At 37.3% G+C, this 14,824-nt stretch overlaps 1 protein-coding gene across 1 annotated transcript in view; it reads left to right on the top strand.

The window, feature by feature from the left end:
- The window catches only part of LOC107043770 (BMP-binding endothelial regulator protein), a 60,800-nt gene extending 48,468 nt beyond the window's left edge, over positions 1-12,332 (top strand). The window contains exons 4-10 of the mRNA XM_015265394.1: positions 127-226; positions 3,489-3,848; positions 4,093-4,359; positions 5,736-5,927; positions 8,399-8,586; positions 8,714-9,108; positions 10,840-12,332. Of these exons, the coding sequence (XP_015120880.1) occupies positions 127-226; positions 3,489-3,848; positions 4,093-4,359; positions 5,736-5,927; positions 8,399-8,586; positions 8,714-9,108; positions 10,840-11,095 (1,758 nt within the window). The 3' untranslated portion in view covers positions 11,096-12,332. The remainder of the gene's footprint in view (positions 1-126; positions 227-3,488; positions 3,849-4,092; positions 4,360-5,735; positions 5,928-8,398; positions 8,587-8,713; positions 9,109-10,839) is intronic.
- The last annotated feature ends 2,492 nt before the right edge of the window (positions 12,333-14,824 follow it).

Genomic DNA, 14,824 nt, shown 5'->3' on the forward strand with positions numbered 1-14,824 from the left:
CTATGGGTGATATGAAAAAGACGGAGCGAATTAGAGAATAAATTCGCTGTGTATGAAGGAAAAAAAATTTATTTCTGTTTTTACACCAGAAAATAACGTATGTTCATTTTTTTTTGCAATTTTCAGAATGGGTTTGTGGAGTGTTTGCAGCAGCAGTGTCCGAGTATTGAGGGATGTTACACCCTTCTGAAGGCGAGGGATGATGAATGCTGTGATCGATGCAAAGGTATGCCCTGATGTTAATTGCAAATGTAGGTAATTGTTTCATCATAGAATAGAATATTGAATTCATTATCTTGAAAGTATTCCCGAAAAGTTCCAAATTGTCAATTTCCAACAAATATCATGGATCTGTTGTTCTAAAGCTACCAAATATCAACACAAAATGTTACATTTGAGTATTTACCGCCTCCAGCGCCAGAGAAAAACTCTAGTATATCCTTCTGTTCAGGGAAACTACAGCTAAAAACAGAAAACTTGAAAATGCTCCTGCAATGAGACCCTTGTACCCGGGTTTTACTACCTGACGGCTGTCGTAGCCATACGCAAAGGGAAAACTATCAAAACATTCAATCTATCGAAAATTTAAATTAATTGCTCGGTCTCGGTAAATACTCAAGTGAATCAACGTCAATTCAACTCAAATTTATATCAAACATTTATTCCGTGTCATTGAATTCCAAACTATTATTGTTACTAAATCAATTCATCGCGCTTGTTTTCACTGCAAATCCAAACTTAAAATTACAAGTATCCTCGTTCTTTTCGCCAAATAATGCCTCAAATTATATTTAAAACAACTAACGAATAATAACAAATTCAAACCAAATTCAAATAATACATCCAATTGAAACTTATTTAAGTCTTGAATTAAACCAAGCTATTAATCACAAAACCAAGAATAAATCTTTCAATCCCTTCCAAATTAATAATAAATAAACAATCATTTCATATTAGTCGTAAATTTTCCTGAGTGAGTCGGTTGACCCACGATAACTACAAAAATGATCTGAATTAATTGACCGAGTTTAACGACGAAAGCGATAGGAATAATTATCGTTTTCATTTATAGAATATTTAAAAATATTTTGTATTTTTTAAAAATCAGAATTCCTGAGATTTTATTGGAGTTTCAATATAATATAGCATCACGCTTTCATTTGATTTATTCACGGATTTTCACAAAAAATCAAACACAATTGATTGAAGAAGAAATATAATATAATTCAATTTAACAAAATAATATAAAACGATAAATAATATACAATAGCAGAGTTTCAATTAGTTAAGTTTAATTTATAAATTATCAATGCACTTTCACAAGTGTCATGAACTACAATTTACGTTATATTGCATTGTTATCTAGAAAGATAGGCTTTTCTATGCGACTACTGACATGAAAACCATCGCAGAATGTCCGAAAACCGCAGAATTCATTTTTAATTGATTTCAATTATTTAAGCAATCGATGGAGCTATTGCACACACACAATTCCGTGAGAATTCCCTCGATCATTGTTCACTCCCGAGCACAAAGGCCGTCACTGTTGTTATCCCCTCCACCCATATTCCCCACAATTAACTGTCTCACTCTCACCAAAGCTCGGAGTGCACTGAAAAACATCTATCGAATGAAGAAAAAAAAAATGACACTAAAAAAAATCAACGATAAACCGCGTGAATGCAAAACGCGATTGTTTATTTCGCCGCGGACAGATGTTTCAGTCTCTCTCGACTCTATGGCGACCGCTTATCGTTGACTATTAATTATGTTAATTGCGGTGGAGAGATTTATGGGACGTGAATGGGTCCCAACCACCATGTGAAAACGGTTTCACGCTGTGGCCGTTGCTTCATTTTGATTTTTCAATCGATTTCCCATTCTGCGAGCCATCGATTATTGTCTATCGTTTGGGGTTTATCCGCACTGGCGTCTGTCACCCACGTGACAGCGTAACATTGTTACGTTCTATCGGGTATTCCCATCGGTGGTAATAAATTTCGATTAATTAATTAGTCGATTTTTATCTGATTCGAGCTGTTCATTTATTACAACCGGAAATTGATGACTGAACGAACAAAAAATTTTATTCAATTTTTTATCGGTTCGTTTCAGTAAAGTTTTCAATGGACGTGTTGCATTATATTAGATTTTATTTTGTTGCATATTTCATCTTACTTTATATTATACTTTATCTTATTTTATGGCACGCCGTGCAATAAGTCGAGTTTATCGCACGCTGCGCTGCGCTTCGCGCAGCGTGCTTCAAACTCGACTTCTGCACGATGTGGCATAAAATAGTTTTCAACGAATGTGAATACAGACCTCGCCTTCGGCTCGGCCTGTAAACTTCACATTCGTCGAAAACGAAATTTGTGCCCTTGTACTCTAATGTACTATTATATTTACATTTTAGTTTAGCTTATTTTATAATAGGGGGCTACGTCCCCTGCTCGCTCCACTCGTCAACCCCCATATGACCCCCATGACCCTTATTTGGTCCCTGATTCTGACGCTTAATCTGACCCTCACTATAACCCTCGTGAACCTTATTTTAACGTTTGTGGCCCTTACTTTCTGAACTCTCATTTCTGACCCTGAATTCCAGAGTCTTAATTTCGACTACCAAATTTGCAGAGTCATGAGGTTCCGAATAAGGGGCACGAGCGTCAGAATAAGGATCACGAGGATCACATTAAATATCATAGGGGCCAGATTCAGGGTGATGAGGGTCAGAACAAGGGTTACAAGGGTCACATTGAGGGTCACAAGGGACAGAATAAGGGTCATATTGATCCGATTAAGGGCTACGAGGGGTATAATGAGGGTCACGAGGATTAGATTCAGGGTCACAAAGGTCAGAATAAGCGTCATAAACATCAGAATAAGGATCACGAGGGTCAAATTATGGGTCATAGGGGACAGATTAGAGATTAGAAGGCTCATGAGGGTCCGAATAAAGGTCACGAGAGTCAGATTAAGGCTCACAAGGGACAGAATGAGGTTCATATTGATCAGATGAAGGGCTTCGACGAGTAAAATGAGGGTCACGAGGGTTACCTTAAGGGTCACAAGTATCAGAATAGGGATTGTAGGGGGCATATAGGGGTTGGCGAGCGGAGCGAGCAGGGGGCGTAGCCCCCTAGTAGGAACGAAAAATTATAAGATTAGATCAATGAATTGACTGCCCCAACCTTTGCCCTTTTTCGCATCGAATCCGAGGGCTTCAATCGTTGCAGCGCAAAAAGAAAATATATTATTCTTTTTTTTTATCGTTATTTTACATCGCTTCGACCCAGTTAGGGTATACTCCGATGATGATCAAGACTTTAAATGGTTGAGATCGCACCATTCTACCCGGCCGGGATTTGAACTCGGAACCTTTCGCATGTGAGGCAACGAACTTACCCACTGCGGCAAGCCACCGGGCAATATATTATTCTATATAATTTTACCTTAACATTTCATATAGTGCGTTGACTGTCTAGGGTGCATTCGAAACGGCATCGATCATGCATCAGGAACTGAGTGGACGGACCCCAACGATCCCTGTAGAATACTCACCTGCAGAGCTGGAGTGATAACCGAATCAAAGTTGAGGTGTTATACCCCATGCTCGAATCCTATTCCCGCACCACCGGGCCAGTGTTGTCCGGTATGTGTCGGATGTTACGTGAATGGACAGAAAGTCACAGCAGACAGATCTGTCACAACGACTGAAGATCCCTGCGTGACATGCAGGTGTAATTCCGGACGTCTCACTTGCGCCAAACACGCTTGCCCCGTGCTTCACTGTCCCGTCTCGAGTATTGTGCATGAGCCTGGAGAGTGTTGCCCTCATTGCAAAGGTATGTAATGCTGTCTGTGGAACATGAAAGTTTCCTGTTTTATTTTTATTGCATCGAACATACATATTATTAGATGATCATAACTTCTATGCCACCTGCACCCTCAAAGTTTACGTCAAATTTGTCTCATCCTTGGGACATATTTCCTATCGGGCAGCACGAACAAATGTTCTCAAGGGAAACAGGAATAAATAATTTCAAGTTAATACTGCGCTGAAAGGTACAATCTTTGTTCTAATGTCAGGAAAGAATAGAGAATTCTTCTCACCACCGAAGGGCGCCTGTATGCTGGGAACAGCTGTCTACAACTCTGGCTCGCAGTTCTACGTGGACCACTGTACAAAGTGTTCCTGCATGAATTCAGCGATCTCCTGTGTGAAGGAAACGTGTCCTGTTCTCGAGTGCACGAGTGACTATCAGACGACATTACCAGGACGATGTTGTCCCCAGTGTCCACTTATTGAGGAGAGTCGGGCATCGTGTACTTACGGCGGAAGAACTTACGGGGCGAGTATCTTTACGTACCTTTTCAGCCAAGAAGTTTCTTGGTAACAACTGTCTTCTAGCAAAAGATCTCAAGTTAAATGCATCTTTGTTGTATTCTGCCTTCATTCATTAATTCATAAACCACGTCGTTAACGATAATTGAAGGTATTTCGTCTATCGTCTGAAGCTTGTCAAGAAGTCCCTCAGTAATGGCTGTCTTCTCACAGAAGATCTCAATCAAAACGCATGTGTCTTGTATTCATTCTTCAGCTATTAATTACTAAAATATTCCGATGATTTTATCAACTCATTTTGTGACACTTGTTCCCCAGATATAATAATCTTCTCAGAAATTGGTTGTCCGCCTGAGTAATCTTGGGATTACGATCTAAACCAAAAACTTAATGTCACATTTCGTCACTCATTTCGCAGATCAGATAATTAACAGATAATCTAAGCAACGATGAAAACTTATAATCAACTTCGTAAGATAAATGCAAATGACTCTCCACCTTCAGCACTCTCTTCATAAGTTCAATACTGCAACGACAGTTAACGATAGTTGAAGATATTTCGTCTACCGTCTGAAGCTTATCAAGAAGTCCCTTAGTAACGACTATCTTCTCACAGAAAATCTCAATCAAAACGCATCTTTCTTGTATTCACCCTTCAGTCATTAATTACCAAACTATCCCAATGATTTTATCAACTCATCTTGTGACACTTATTCTTGCGATATAATAATCTTCTCAGAAATTGGCTGTCCATCTAAGTAATCTTGGGATTGCGATCGAAACCAAAAACGTAATGTCACATTTTGGTCAATCATTTCGCAGATCAAATAATTAACGGATAATCTAAACAACGATGAAAAAGGTAGAATCAACTTCGTAATGATGAACGTAAATGATTCTCCATCTTCACCACTTTCTTCGTAACTTCTATGCTGCAACGATCGTTAACGATAGTTGAAGGTTTTCGTCTATCGTCTGAAGCATCCCAAGAAGTCCCTTAGTAACGACTGTCTTCTCTCAGAAGATCTAAATCAAAACGCGTCTTTCTTATATTCTTCCTTCCATCATTAGTTAATAAACTACGTCAACCCTTTTATCAACTCATCTTGTGACACTTATTCTTGCGATATAATAATCTTCTCAGAAATTGTCTGTCTACCTAAGTAATTTTGGGATTGCGATAGAAACCAAAAACGTAATGTCATATTTTGGTCAATCATTTCGTAGACCAGATAATTAAGCAACGATGAAAACGTAGAATTAGCTTTATAATGATAAACGTGAATGATTCTCCACTTCACCACTCTTCTCATGACTTCGATACTGCAACGACCTATCACGAATCTAAGCGATCGTGACTTCGATTTGAGTTCATGGCTTTTGGTAGTTGGTTTAAACGTTCTAATTTCTCCTAGGCAGGATGGCGAATCTTGGAAGCTTGATCCCTGCAAGGCATGCGCCTGCATGCAAGGTAAAGTGCGATGCGCCATGCCAATGTGTCCACCACTCAACATTCCCTGTCCACCAAATTCGAGGCTCGAACATCCTGAGGGACAGTGTTGTCCGCGTTGTGTTGAAAGTAAGTTCTTTGAAATTCTCTAGTCTATTTCGGTAATTGGCTAAAAAACAACTCCAATTTTTCCAATTTACTGATAGATAAATATTACGGTTTATATGTTAGGCTTGAAGGATATCGACTTAATTTAAGGTCGGTATCTGGTTGCTATAAATGAATTCAATCTCGTTGAACCATCACAGTTACATGGATGCTCATGTAGATGTACGAGACCTCCCATTCTACGCGTTTCCTTCTAAAAGCATTTTTTAAAATTCCATTTATGAGGTGTTCATATATCACTCAAAAAAAATTACTTTTGATCAATAGAAAAAGTACTTGTACCCGGTACCAAGGGGTTTCTGGGGAAAAGGCACATTTGTGTACTTCCTCGAAGTTACAAAACAACTTGATGTTAGTATCATGCGTCAAGTACTTGTGTACTGGTGAGATGTTGCTCAGTACTTGTCACAAGTATTTTGTTACTTAGGACAAGTAAAAAAATTACTTGTAATGAGTACGTGGCTGGTTCTTTTCAAAAGTACCGAATAAACTCAATATAAGTTGAGTATAAGAACTCCACAATGTTTTTCTACCTCTTCTAAAAATCCAATTTCGTCAAAAGTTCAAAAATCCAAATAATTTCTGTTTTGTGAGTAATAAAATTGAAAAGAAATTGAAAATGATTTTTTGAAGACTTCTAAATGTTGATAACAACATCAAACATAAAAATCTCAACAAAATTGAAATTTTGTAGATTGGAAAGCACACCAATAATTCTCGAAAGCATCCATAAAAATCGCAATCTATTGATTTTTTCCTACAAAATATCTTCTGCTGAACATTTCCATTTACAAATATGCGTAAGAAAGCCCATTCTATTCAGTAATAATATTCACTTTTTTCAATAAAGTAATCAATTGGAAGTACTGAAATTAAGTCCTAAAAGTACTTGAGAGAAGTTGAAAAATTACTTTTCACTAGTAGCTTTGGTACTTGTGAAAAGTACTAAAAGTACTGCCAGTAAGTAGTGATACTACTTCTTCCCAGTACCATTTCTAGTCGATCGGCAGATGTGGTACTTCACCCAAGGACACAAAATGAACTTGAGATGACTATTTTTAGAACTTTTCAAAAGTGAACTTCCTCCAAGTACCGGTTTGTACTGGAGAGAAGTAATTTTTTTTGGATGATAAATTCAACGTGTAGTGAAGCACTTATTCTTAAAGTATCAAGCCTCACCAGCCCTTAGCATTTCCCAGGGTTTGCGACGGGGACGCAGCTGATATCAACCCCACAAAGGTCATAATTTGATCCAGTCGCCCTGTCAAGTTACTTCTTATTTATTGAGTCCAACTCAATTTTTCTTGTTGATTTCAATTTCTTTTGTTGTTAAGTGACGAAATACTTCAGTTTCCTCGAAAAATTCTTTGGAGCAGTTATATACTCTAATTACGATAATTAGATAACATGGCAACTCCAATTTTTTAGGGCTACTGGTAGACAAATATTACAGTTTTTATATTAATCTTGACGTATTTCGACGTATATTGTGTCGGAAACTGGTTGCTATAAATGAATTTAACCCGCAAGTGGTTGCGCTTTTCTACACGGAGAGAAATTTTTGATAAAAATTATCCTACCGTCCTATAAAAGTGTATCATGAGTCATCGTTTTCTCATTTCTATCCCGAAATTTAGTAAAAATTAATATATGATGATCAAATTTTATTCTACGTTAGAGAAATTCTGTACCGGTAGGTAGAATTTTGTCCCGGTGGGGTAAAAATGACTGTACCGGTAGGGTAAAATTTACCAACCGTTCTAGAATTTTCGTTGTTATCTGCATAAAAATTATTGGACTGGAAGGGTAAAATTTATTATGCGTCAGGATAAAATTTCTCTAACGTAGAATAAAATTTGATCATCATATATTAATTTTTACTAAATTTCGGGATATAAATCAGGAAACGATGACTCATGATTCACTTTTACAGAACGGTAGGATAATTTTTATCAAAAATTTCTCTGCGTGTAGCACTTCACTCGCTCTACAGTAGCGCCCTATACGTTGCGTATGATTTGGCGGGGATTCCCTCACGATGCGACCACTTAAGGGTTAACCAATGGCTACAAAGGCTACAATTATGGGTCCGGTCACCCCCTTCAAGTTATTTACTTAATTGAGTCCGACCCAATTTTCTTGTTGATTTCAATTCTAATTCTTGTTAAATGACGAAATAATTCAATTTCCTCGAAAAATTCTTTGGAGTAGTTATATTCACCAATTACCTCTATTTCTTCTTCTCAATAAAGACGCCACATGTTATGAATCGCTTGTCACATGATGAAACTGTAATCGATTGAATTCATTTACTACTGTTAAATTACATGTAGACAGTCCGCTTGTGATTTAAGAAGTAATTAAAGACTATTGAGTCTCCCTCAATAAATAAATCCGACATTTACATATTAAGAAATAAATAATTATCCTAGGCGATGGAGTTTGCACGGTGTTTGGTGATCCCCATTACCGAACCTTTGACGGTAAATTCTTCAGTTTCAAAGGTGCCTGCAAGTATCAACTCGTGAGCGATTGTTTGGGTCACACATTCAGTATAAGAGTGACAAATGACGCCAGATCAACGAGGTCATCGGCATGGACCAAGACAATTGCCCTCAAGGTTAGCTAAGCCCATTGAATAGCAAATGAATATCGTATATTTTCAAGCTGTCCCCGTTAAATAAAAAACCACACAGCATGGACAATATAATTTCACGATCCTTTGTTTATTTCTATTGTTGAAACAGGTGGGTGATCTGAAAGTCAATCTTGGTCAGAAAATGAGGGTAAAAGTGAATGGAATGAAGATTGAAGTGCCTTATCGAGTGCCAAACAGAGTTGAGATCAATCGAACCGCTGACAGTATCCTCGTCACAACGCAAATTGGCATTAAAGTGCTGTGGGATGGCATTAGTTTCATCGAAGTGTCAGCACCGACGTCCTATCGAGGACGGCTGTGTGGACTCTGTGGTAATTTCAATTCCCTGCCGAAGGATGACTTCACGACGAGGAGGGGACGACTCCTGCAGGATCCTTATCCCTTTGGGCAGAGTTGGGCGGTTGGGTCGAAGAAAACATGCACCAGGATCAAACCGATTATCGTTGATCGGGAGAGACGGTGCAGGGGGAAGAAAGATCACAGGTGAATATCAATCATGATGTTGAATTTGAAATGGAGTTTCGTGGTAGCGTAGATTGATGGAGAGAATTGATTTTATTAAGGTGTTTTTTTTTCGAACAAGGATTAAATTGGTGAACGAAATTCCAATCAATGAGACTTTACGGTTAATATCATACGGTGAATAGTAGAGTTAATGATAATATTCGTTCTTAAAATGAAGTTTGTGAATAATTCCCGCACACTGATAGAATGGATTGGTTTTTGTTAACAAATGGATTTGGTTGGAGGCTACGGTTTATTGGGTCTCACCACATGTTCATTCGTTAATAGTTTACGAATGCATATTTGAAGAGCCTTGTTTGACTCGACTTTCGGAACGAATGAATCATTCAACAAGCTGTATTTTGAGACTTATGATCTCACATTGAGACTTTCGAAAGTCTCTAGGGTCTCACCGGTCCTATCAATTTCTGAGGCGCGTAATGTAGAGAATACGCGCAGAGCGCGCGGGCTGATCGAGTTTTTTACATAAATATTTGGATATTATCGGTAATAGTCATATTCATCAATCATAATTACCGTTAAATTGTGAAGTTGTCAATTTTTAACACAAATCTTGAAAATTTTAAATATTAAATTAACCATCAATTTGTACATTCAAATTTTGAAATAATCTATTAAACAATAATTTAGGTAAGAAGATTGATGATTATTTGGATAATTGAAAATCAAGTATCTAAATTTAGAATTAGCTTGTTAACTAAAAATTACATTTCAATAGTATCAGATATTTTATTCACCATCAATCGAAAAAATTTAGTTATTAAATTTTATACTATTTTAAATTTGTTAAATATAGTACAACTTTAAACAATATAACGAGATAATCCGTTTTAACATTGTCAACATCTAATATTTTTGGCCATCACTGGATGTTGTTGTGTGGGTTAAGGAACTTCCGCAGTAAATTTTGGGACTATGGAATGGGGGAAAATATCAAAGATTCCGAAATGAAGAAAAGTTCACGGGTGTATTGAAAATTCGTCGTTTAGGTTTCTTTACACTTATTATTCATGATTAGCCAATTCCAAATGATTTTTGTCCCAAAATATTATTTATCCGAATTTTTTAACAAATAAAAATTTTCACGAGAGAATTGACAACCACGCATTTTTGTTCGTCGCAGTTGGTATTCTTGTGGCCCGATAAAATCCAATACTGTACTACAGAATCTGTAGTATATGCTTTGGCTGAGTTCACACGATGGCCTCCGTCGCGCGCACTCTAACTTCCCTCAACGTTGCCATGTTCAGCCACCAGTTTACTCTAACGTAACTAAAATCCGAAACTATGCCATACATTTTCAATAATTACAAATAATCCCTGTGGTGACGGCTAATGAAATTGTCGGGATATGTTCCTGAAATATATACGGTTCTATTCGTGAAGCGTTTGGATTTTTATTCCATTGTCGATTATTTTTTTGTAATTTTTGAAAAAGTGGTGCCGTAAGACTGTGTTAATGACACATTTTTCATATTTTCTTCTCAACAATCTACGTGGTTCAGCGTTTTGAGATTTCGGAAGGATATTTGTAATCACTCAAGGAATATATTCTCAAAATTTCAGCTCTGTAGTCCATTTCCTTCTACTCCCATATACTTACTGCAGAAGTTCCTTAACTAGTAATAATCAATTCGTGACGTCTTAATATTATGAGTCACTTTATAAAAGGGAATGATCTTTTTCCAGATTATGCAATCGATTGCGATCTCAAATATTCGACCCCTGTCACAAGAAAGTCAATCCAACCATGTACTACAAATCATGCCTCCAAGACATGTGCGAGTGTCCAAATAACGACTGCTACTGCGAATCCTTCGTAGCATACGTCCACGAATGCCAGAGACTCGGTATCCAACTGCCCCACTGGAGGAAGTCCACGAGATGTCGCACCGTATGGGACTCAACAGCCCTCATGACCAACACACGACGGCATCTCCTTTGAAACCCAACATCCGTATTTTTTTCTCATTAATTTTTGTACATAAGTGAGGATGAAAATCTCGGAAGCATGTTTTAATTTAATAATTTTAATGTTTATACTACGATTGCTGTATGTGAATGGAGAAAATACCGGCATGCGTGCTTCGGAGTTATTTTTTTACTAGTCATCGCTTCGTGTTTTATACGCATTAACGGTGAATGAGCTCTTCGGGCCGAAAGAACGACGAATGGAAAACGAAAAATATTTTTGACGAATTTAGTTCCATTGTTCACAGACAAAAAAACTAGGATTCGAAGTTGGAAAAATATTCGCAGAGAACGCAGACATATTTTTAAAATTAGGGATTTTGCCAGAACTTTTCGTAATCAGAAATCAATTAATATTTTAATAATCCAGGGTTTCCGGATAATCCTCTGTCAAGAGCGATCATTAATGCAATGATTTCATTGATGAAATCGTTGGACAATCGATGAGGAAGGCCTCGAAGACAAACATTTTTTTGTATAAAAAAATTCAACAGCTAGATGGAGAGCTTATGTTACAGATTCAGCTACAAAATTGTTTCACATAAACAATGAAATCAAAACTGCAATGCTATTTATCGTTTTATGAGAGAGACAAATGACTTTGCACAAAATATAAAAATGGATTGAAGAATACTCGATATCTGTATTTTTATTTCCATAAATAATGATGAAAAAAACTTCAACTTCGAGATTAGAAATTTAGATAGAGATTTAAATCAACTGATTATGTCCGTTGATTTCCAAATATTTTTCAAAATAAAAAAAAGTATCGAATATTCTTCATCCACAATTCGTATTTCATCTTCGTCTTTTGCAGTGAAAAGATCTCATGTCTTTGCTCCACCCAGCTGATGAATTTTACCACTATTTTAATATTATTTAACTCTTGTTTTCTAATTTCCCGAATGTATCAGAGCACCGTGCAGTATTTCGGCCGATGAGCAGGCTCGCGGCATAGCATCTACAACCCAGTGTATAACTCGACGCGTTTTTTTCGTTACATAATTATTAAATAATTCCTACCCCAATAATCCGAAGACGTGTTGAATAGCAAAAAGACATTGATGAAACGAAATAATAAAAGATCGAATGCTAGGTGTTATTTCAACGTATAAATAGTCTTCAAATTATAGGTACAGTCGAGGCTTTATATAAGATACCTCGAGCTCCGCGCGCTCGAGGCCTACCCCCACTCTTGGCATTTTTATCGCCTCCCGAATGTTTAGTTCCGTGGACTTCTTATAAGATACCTGTGGCCTCGATCATTTTTCAACGGGAAAAGAGTGATTATAAGGATCAAACGGAGTTGAGGGTCAAACGGGAGGGACGAACAAAGTGATCATAAGGGTCAAATGACCTTAAGGGTCAAGAGTTCAAACGTGAGAGTCAAGTGAAGTAATCAGAAGTGTTAAACGATCCCAAGGGTCACCTCTTTTCTTCGACGCTATAATTATTAAAATGATGACGCAGAATAATCTTAATAGAATAAAGCCTAATTAAAATTCAATTAATTTACGTACTTTCAATAATTTGCACTTCAGCTGTCCAGAAGTGATTATTTTCAAGTCCCCCAACAATCCCTCAACATTAGGGATGTGAAATGACCGTCATTTTTCAATTCGGTCAGGTCAGGCAAAATTGACCGTTTTCTGACCATTTTCTGACACCGAGATAATTCCCCATGCAAAATGATCGTCATGAACAACCAGCGTCAAAAATTTGAGAAAATGACCAAAATTCCTTTATATAAATGCAAATTGACGGTAATTTTCTTTTTGGTAATTTTTTCGGTCAGATTTTTGGTTATTTTATTTCATTAGTTAGGAATTGAATCGCATTTCATAATTTAAAGTTAATGTTTATTGGAACGAATTACAAAACAATCATAAATTCGATACTCGAGATCACTCATGATAAACTCATGAACTTAATAAACGTCAACAAAATTAATTAAATACATATCTCTGTATATATTATGTTTTTGATCAAAAACTTCATATTAAATTAGGAGGATGCTGGATGAGGCTCGTCTTCAGTCCTTCTCTCCTTAATTCTCATAATTGCCACCGGCTCCCTCATCTAGCTCGCTCAGTTCTTCACCTGAATTGCTTGCTGAACGAATTTAGTTATCTAGTATCGCATAGACCCCTAGTGACGACGTATGGTCCCTATGACCGCCAGCAACCTTGCCGACACCGAGTAACCGAATAAAAATTTCTGTGTGTCAGCTATATAGATGAGAATTGACCGTCAGAATTGAATCGGTCATTTTCCGAATTCCTGACCGAATCGTCAGATTTATGGACATGGTAATTACCCGTCATGATCGCGGTAATTGACCGTCATTTGACCAGTCATTTTTGTCACTCACATCCCCACTCAACATCAGCTGCCATTCTATCACGCGGGGTTATGTTGAGAGAGAAAAGGGAACGCGGGCTATATGAATTCAAAACATTAAACTCATATAAATTGATTAGTTATCAATATCCATTCAGTAAAAATGAAAATTCCATAGAATTCGGGCGCAACGAGCGAGGTCTCTTATTTCAAACCGCTGACCCCTATTTTTCTTCTCTCTATAAGCGCGCGTAAAGGGTGTATATGAACTCCCGAAATTCCACTCCACTACTGTCCCTAAGGTATCTTATACAAAGCCCTGGCTGTAATTTTACTCTGAGAAAGAAGCTAGGATTAATGAAAATTGTAAATATTATGTAGATGGCAGATTAATAGTGCGAATGTCCTTTCTCGACTAAATCAATGTTTCTTCTCGTTCATCTGTGTTTATTATCATGTCGCATTTTTTATCTCAATGTTCGGAGGAAATTGTTGATTAACGGAGTAATGGGGGTGATCTGGATGAATGGGTGAGACTCGTGTGCCCCAGCCCTGTCATCTGGAGCGCAGCCCGGCAGGTAATCACAGCCTCGTCGTAGTCTATGATGTTTTTTATGATGAAAAAGAAAATAGAGAAATACTGAGCAGTGTATACCGTATAGTCCAAAGCAAGTAGCCAATTCTTCGTGTTTTTTGTATGTAGAGAAATTAAGAGAATAAAAAGATTTATATTCATAAGTTGTTTGGTTGTTTTTTCTCACGTGTTTATTTGCAAATTCATGCACATGAGTTTCATATCATTCTCGCAGCTGAGTTTTTGAGGAATATCTCCGAATCTAAGGGAGATAGCGAAATTTTCGTAATTACCTTTTTGGTAGCTCTCAATTCGCTCTACAAAAAAGGTTATAACAAAAATTCTGGTATCTGCCGTAGATTCCAAGATATTCATTGAAAACTGACTAATACTCTAAATCGCCTTGAACCCTTTTACCGCTTCGCTATTGAAATGATTATATTTAATAATCATTGTGTCACTGTCATATCTCCGACGAAAGACTGTTATTGAATATATCACCTTTCCGATCTTTGTAACCGGAATAAGGAAAAAGTCGTAATTTTTATTATATTTAAAAGAGATTGATTGATACAATACAGACGGGAAAAAATATTTTGAGAAAAAAAATCACACAATGTTATCGCGATCATTCGGAAGACGGATTTCGATTGGGAGATAATGAGCGGGCCGATGGGGGTGGAAGCCGCTATTTAATCAGCGGAGGAGACCACCTGGTTGTGATTATTCCACTGCAAGTAGTTAACTGGCGATCGCGTTGGGCATTCTAGCGACAATTGCTTGTTCGTC

The sequence above is a fragment of the Diachasma alloeum genome, unplaced genomic scaffold (genome assembly GCF_001412515.2).
Source record: "Diachasma alloeum isolate Michigan unplaced genomic scaffold, Dall2.0 Dall_scaffold_00180, whole genome shotgun sequence".
In the NCBI taxonomy this organism is placed as follows: Eukaryota; Metazoa; Arthropoda; class Insecta; order Hymenoptera; family Braconidae; genus Diachasma; species Diachasma alloeum.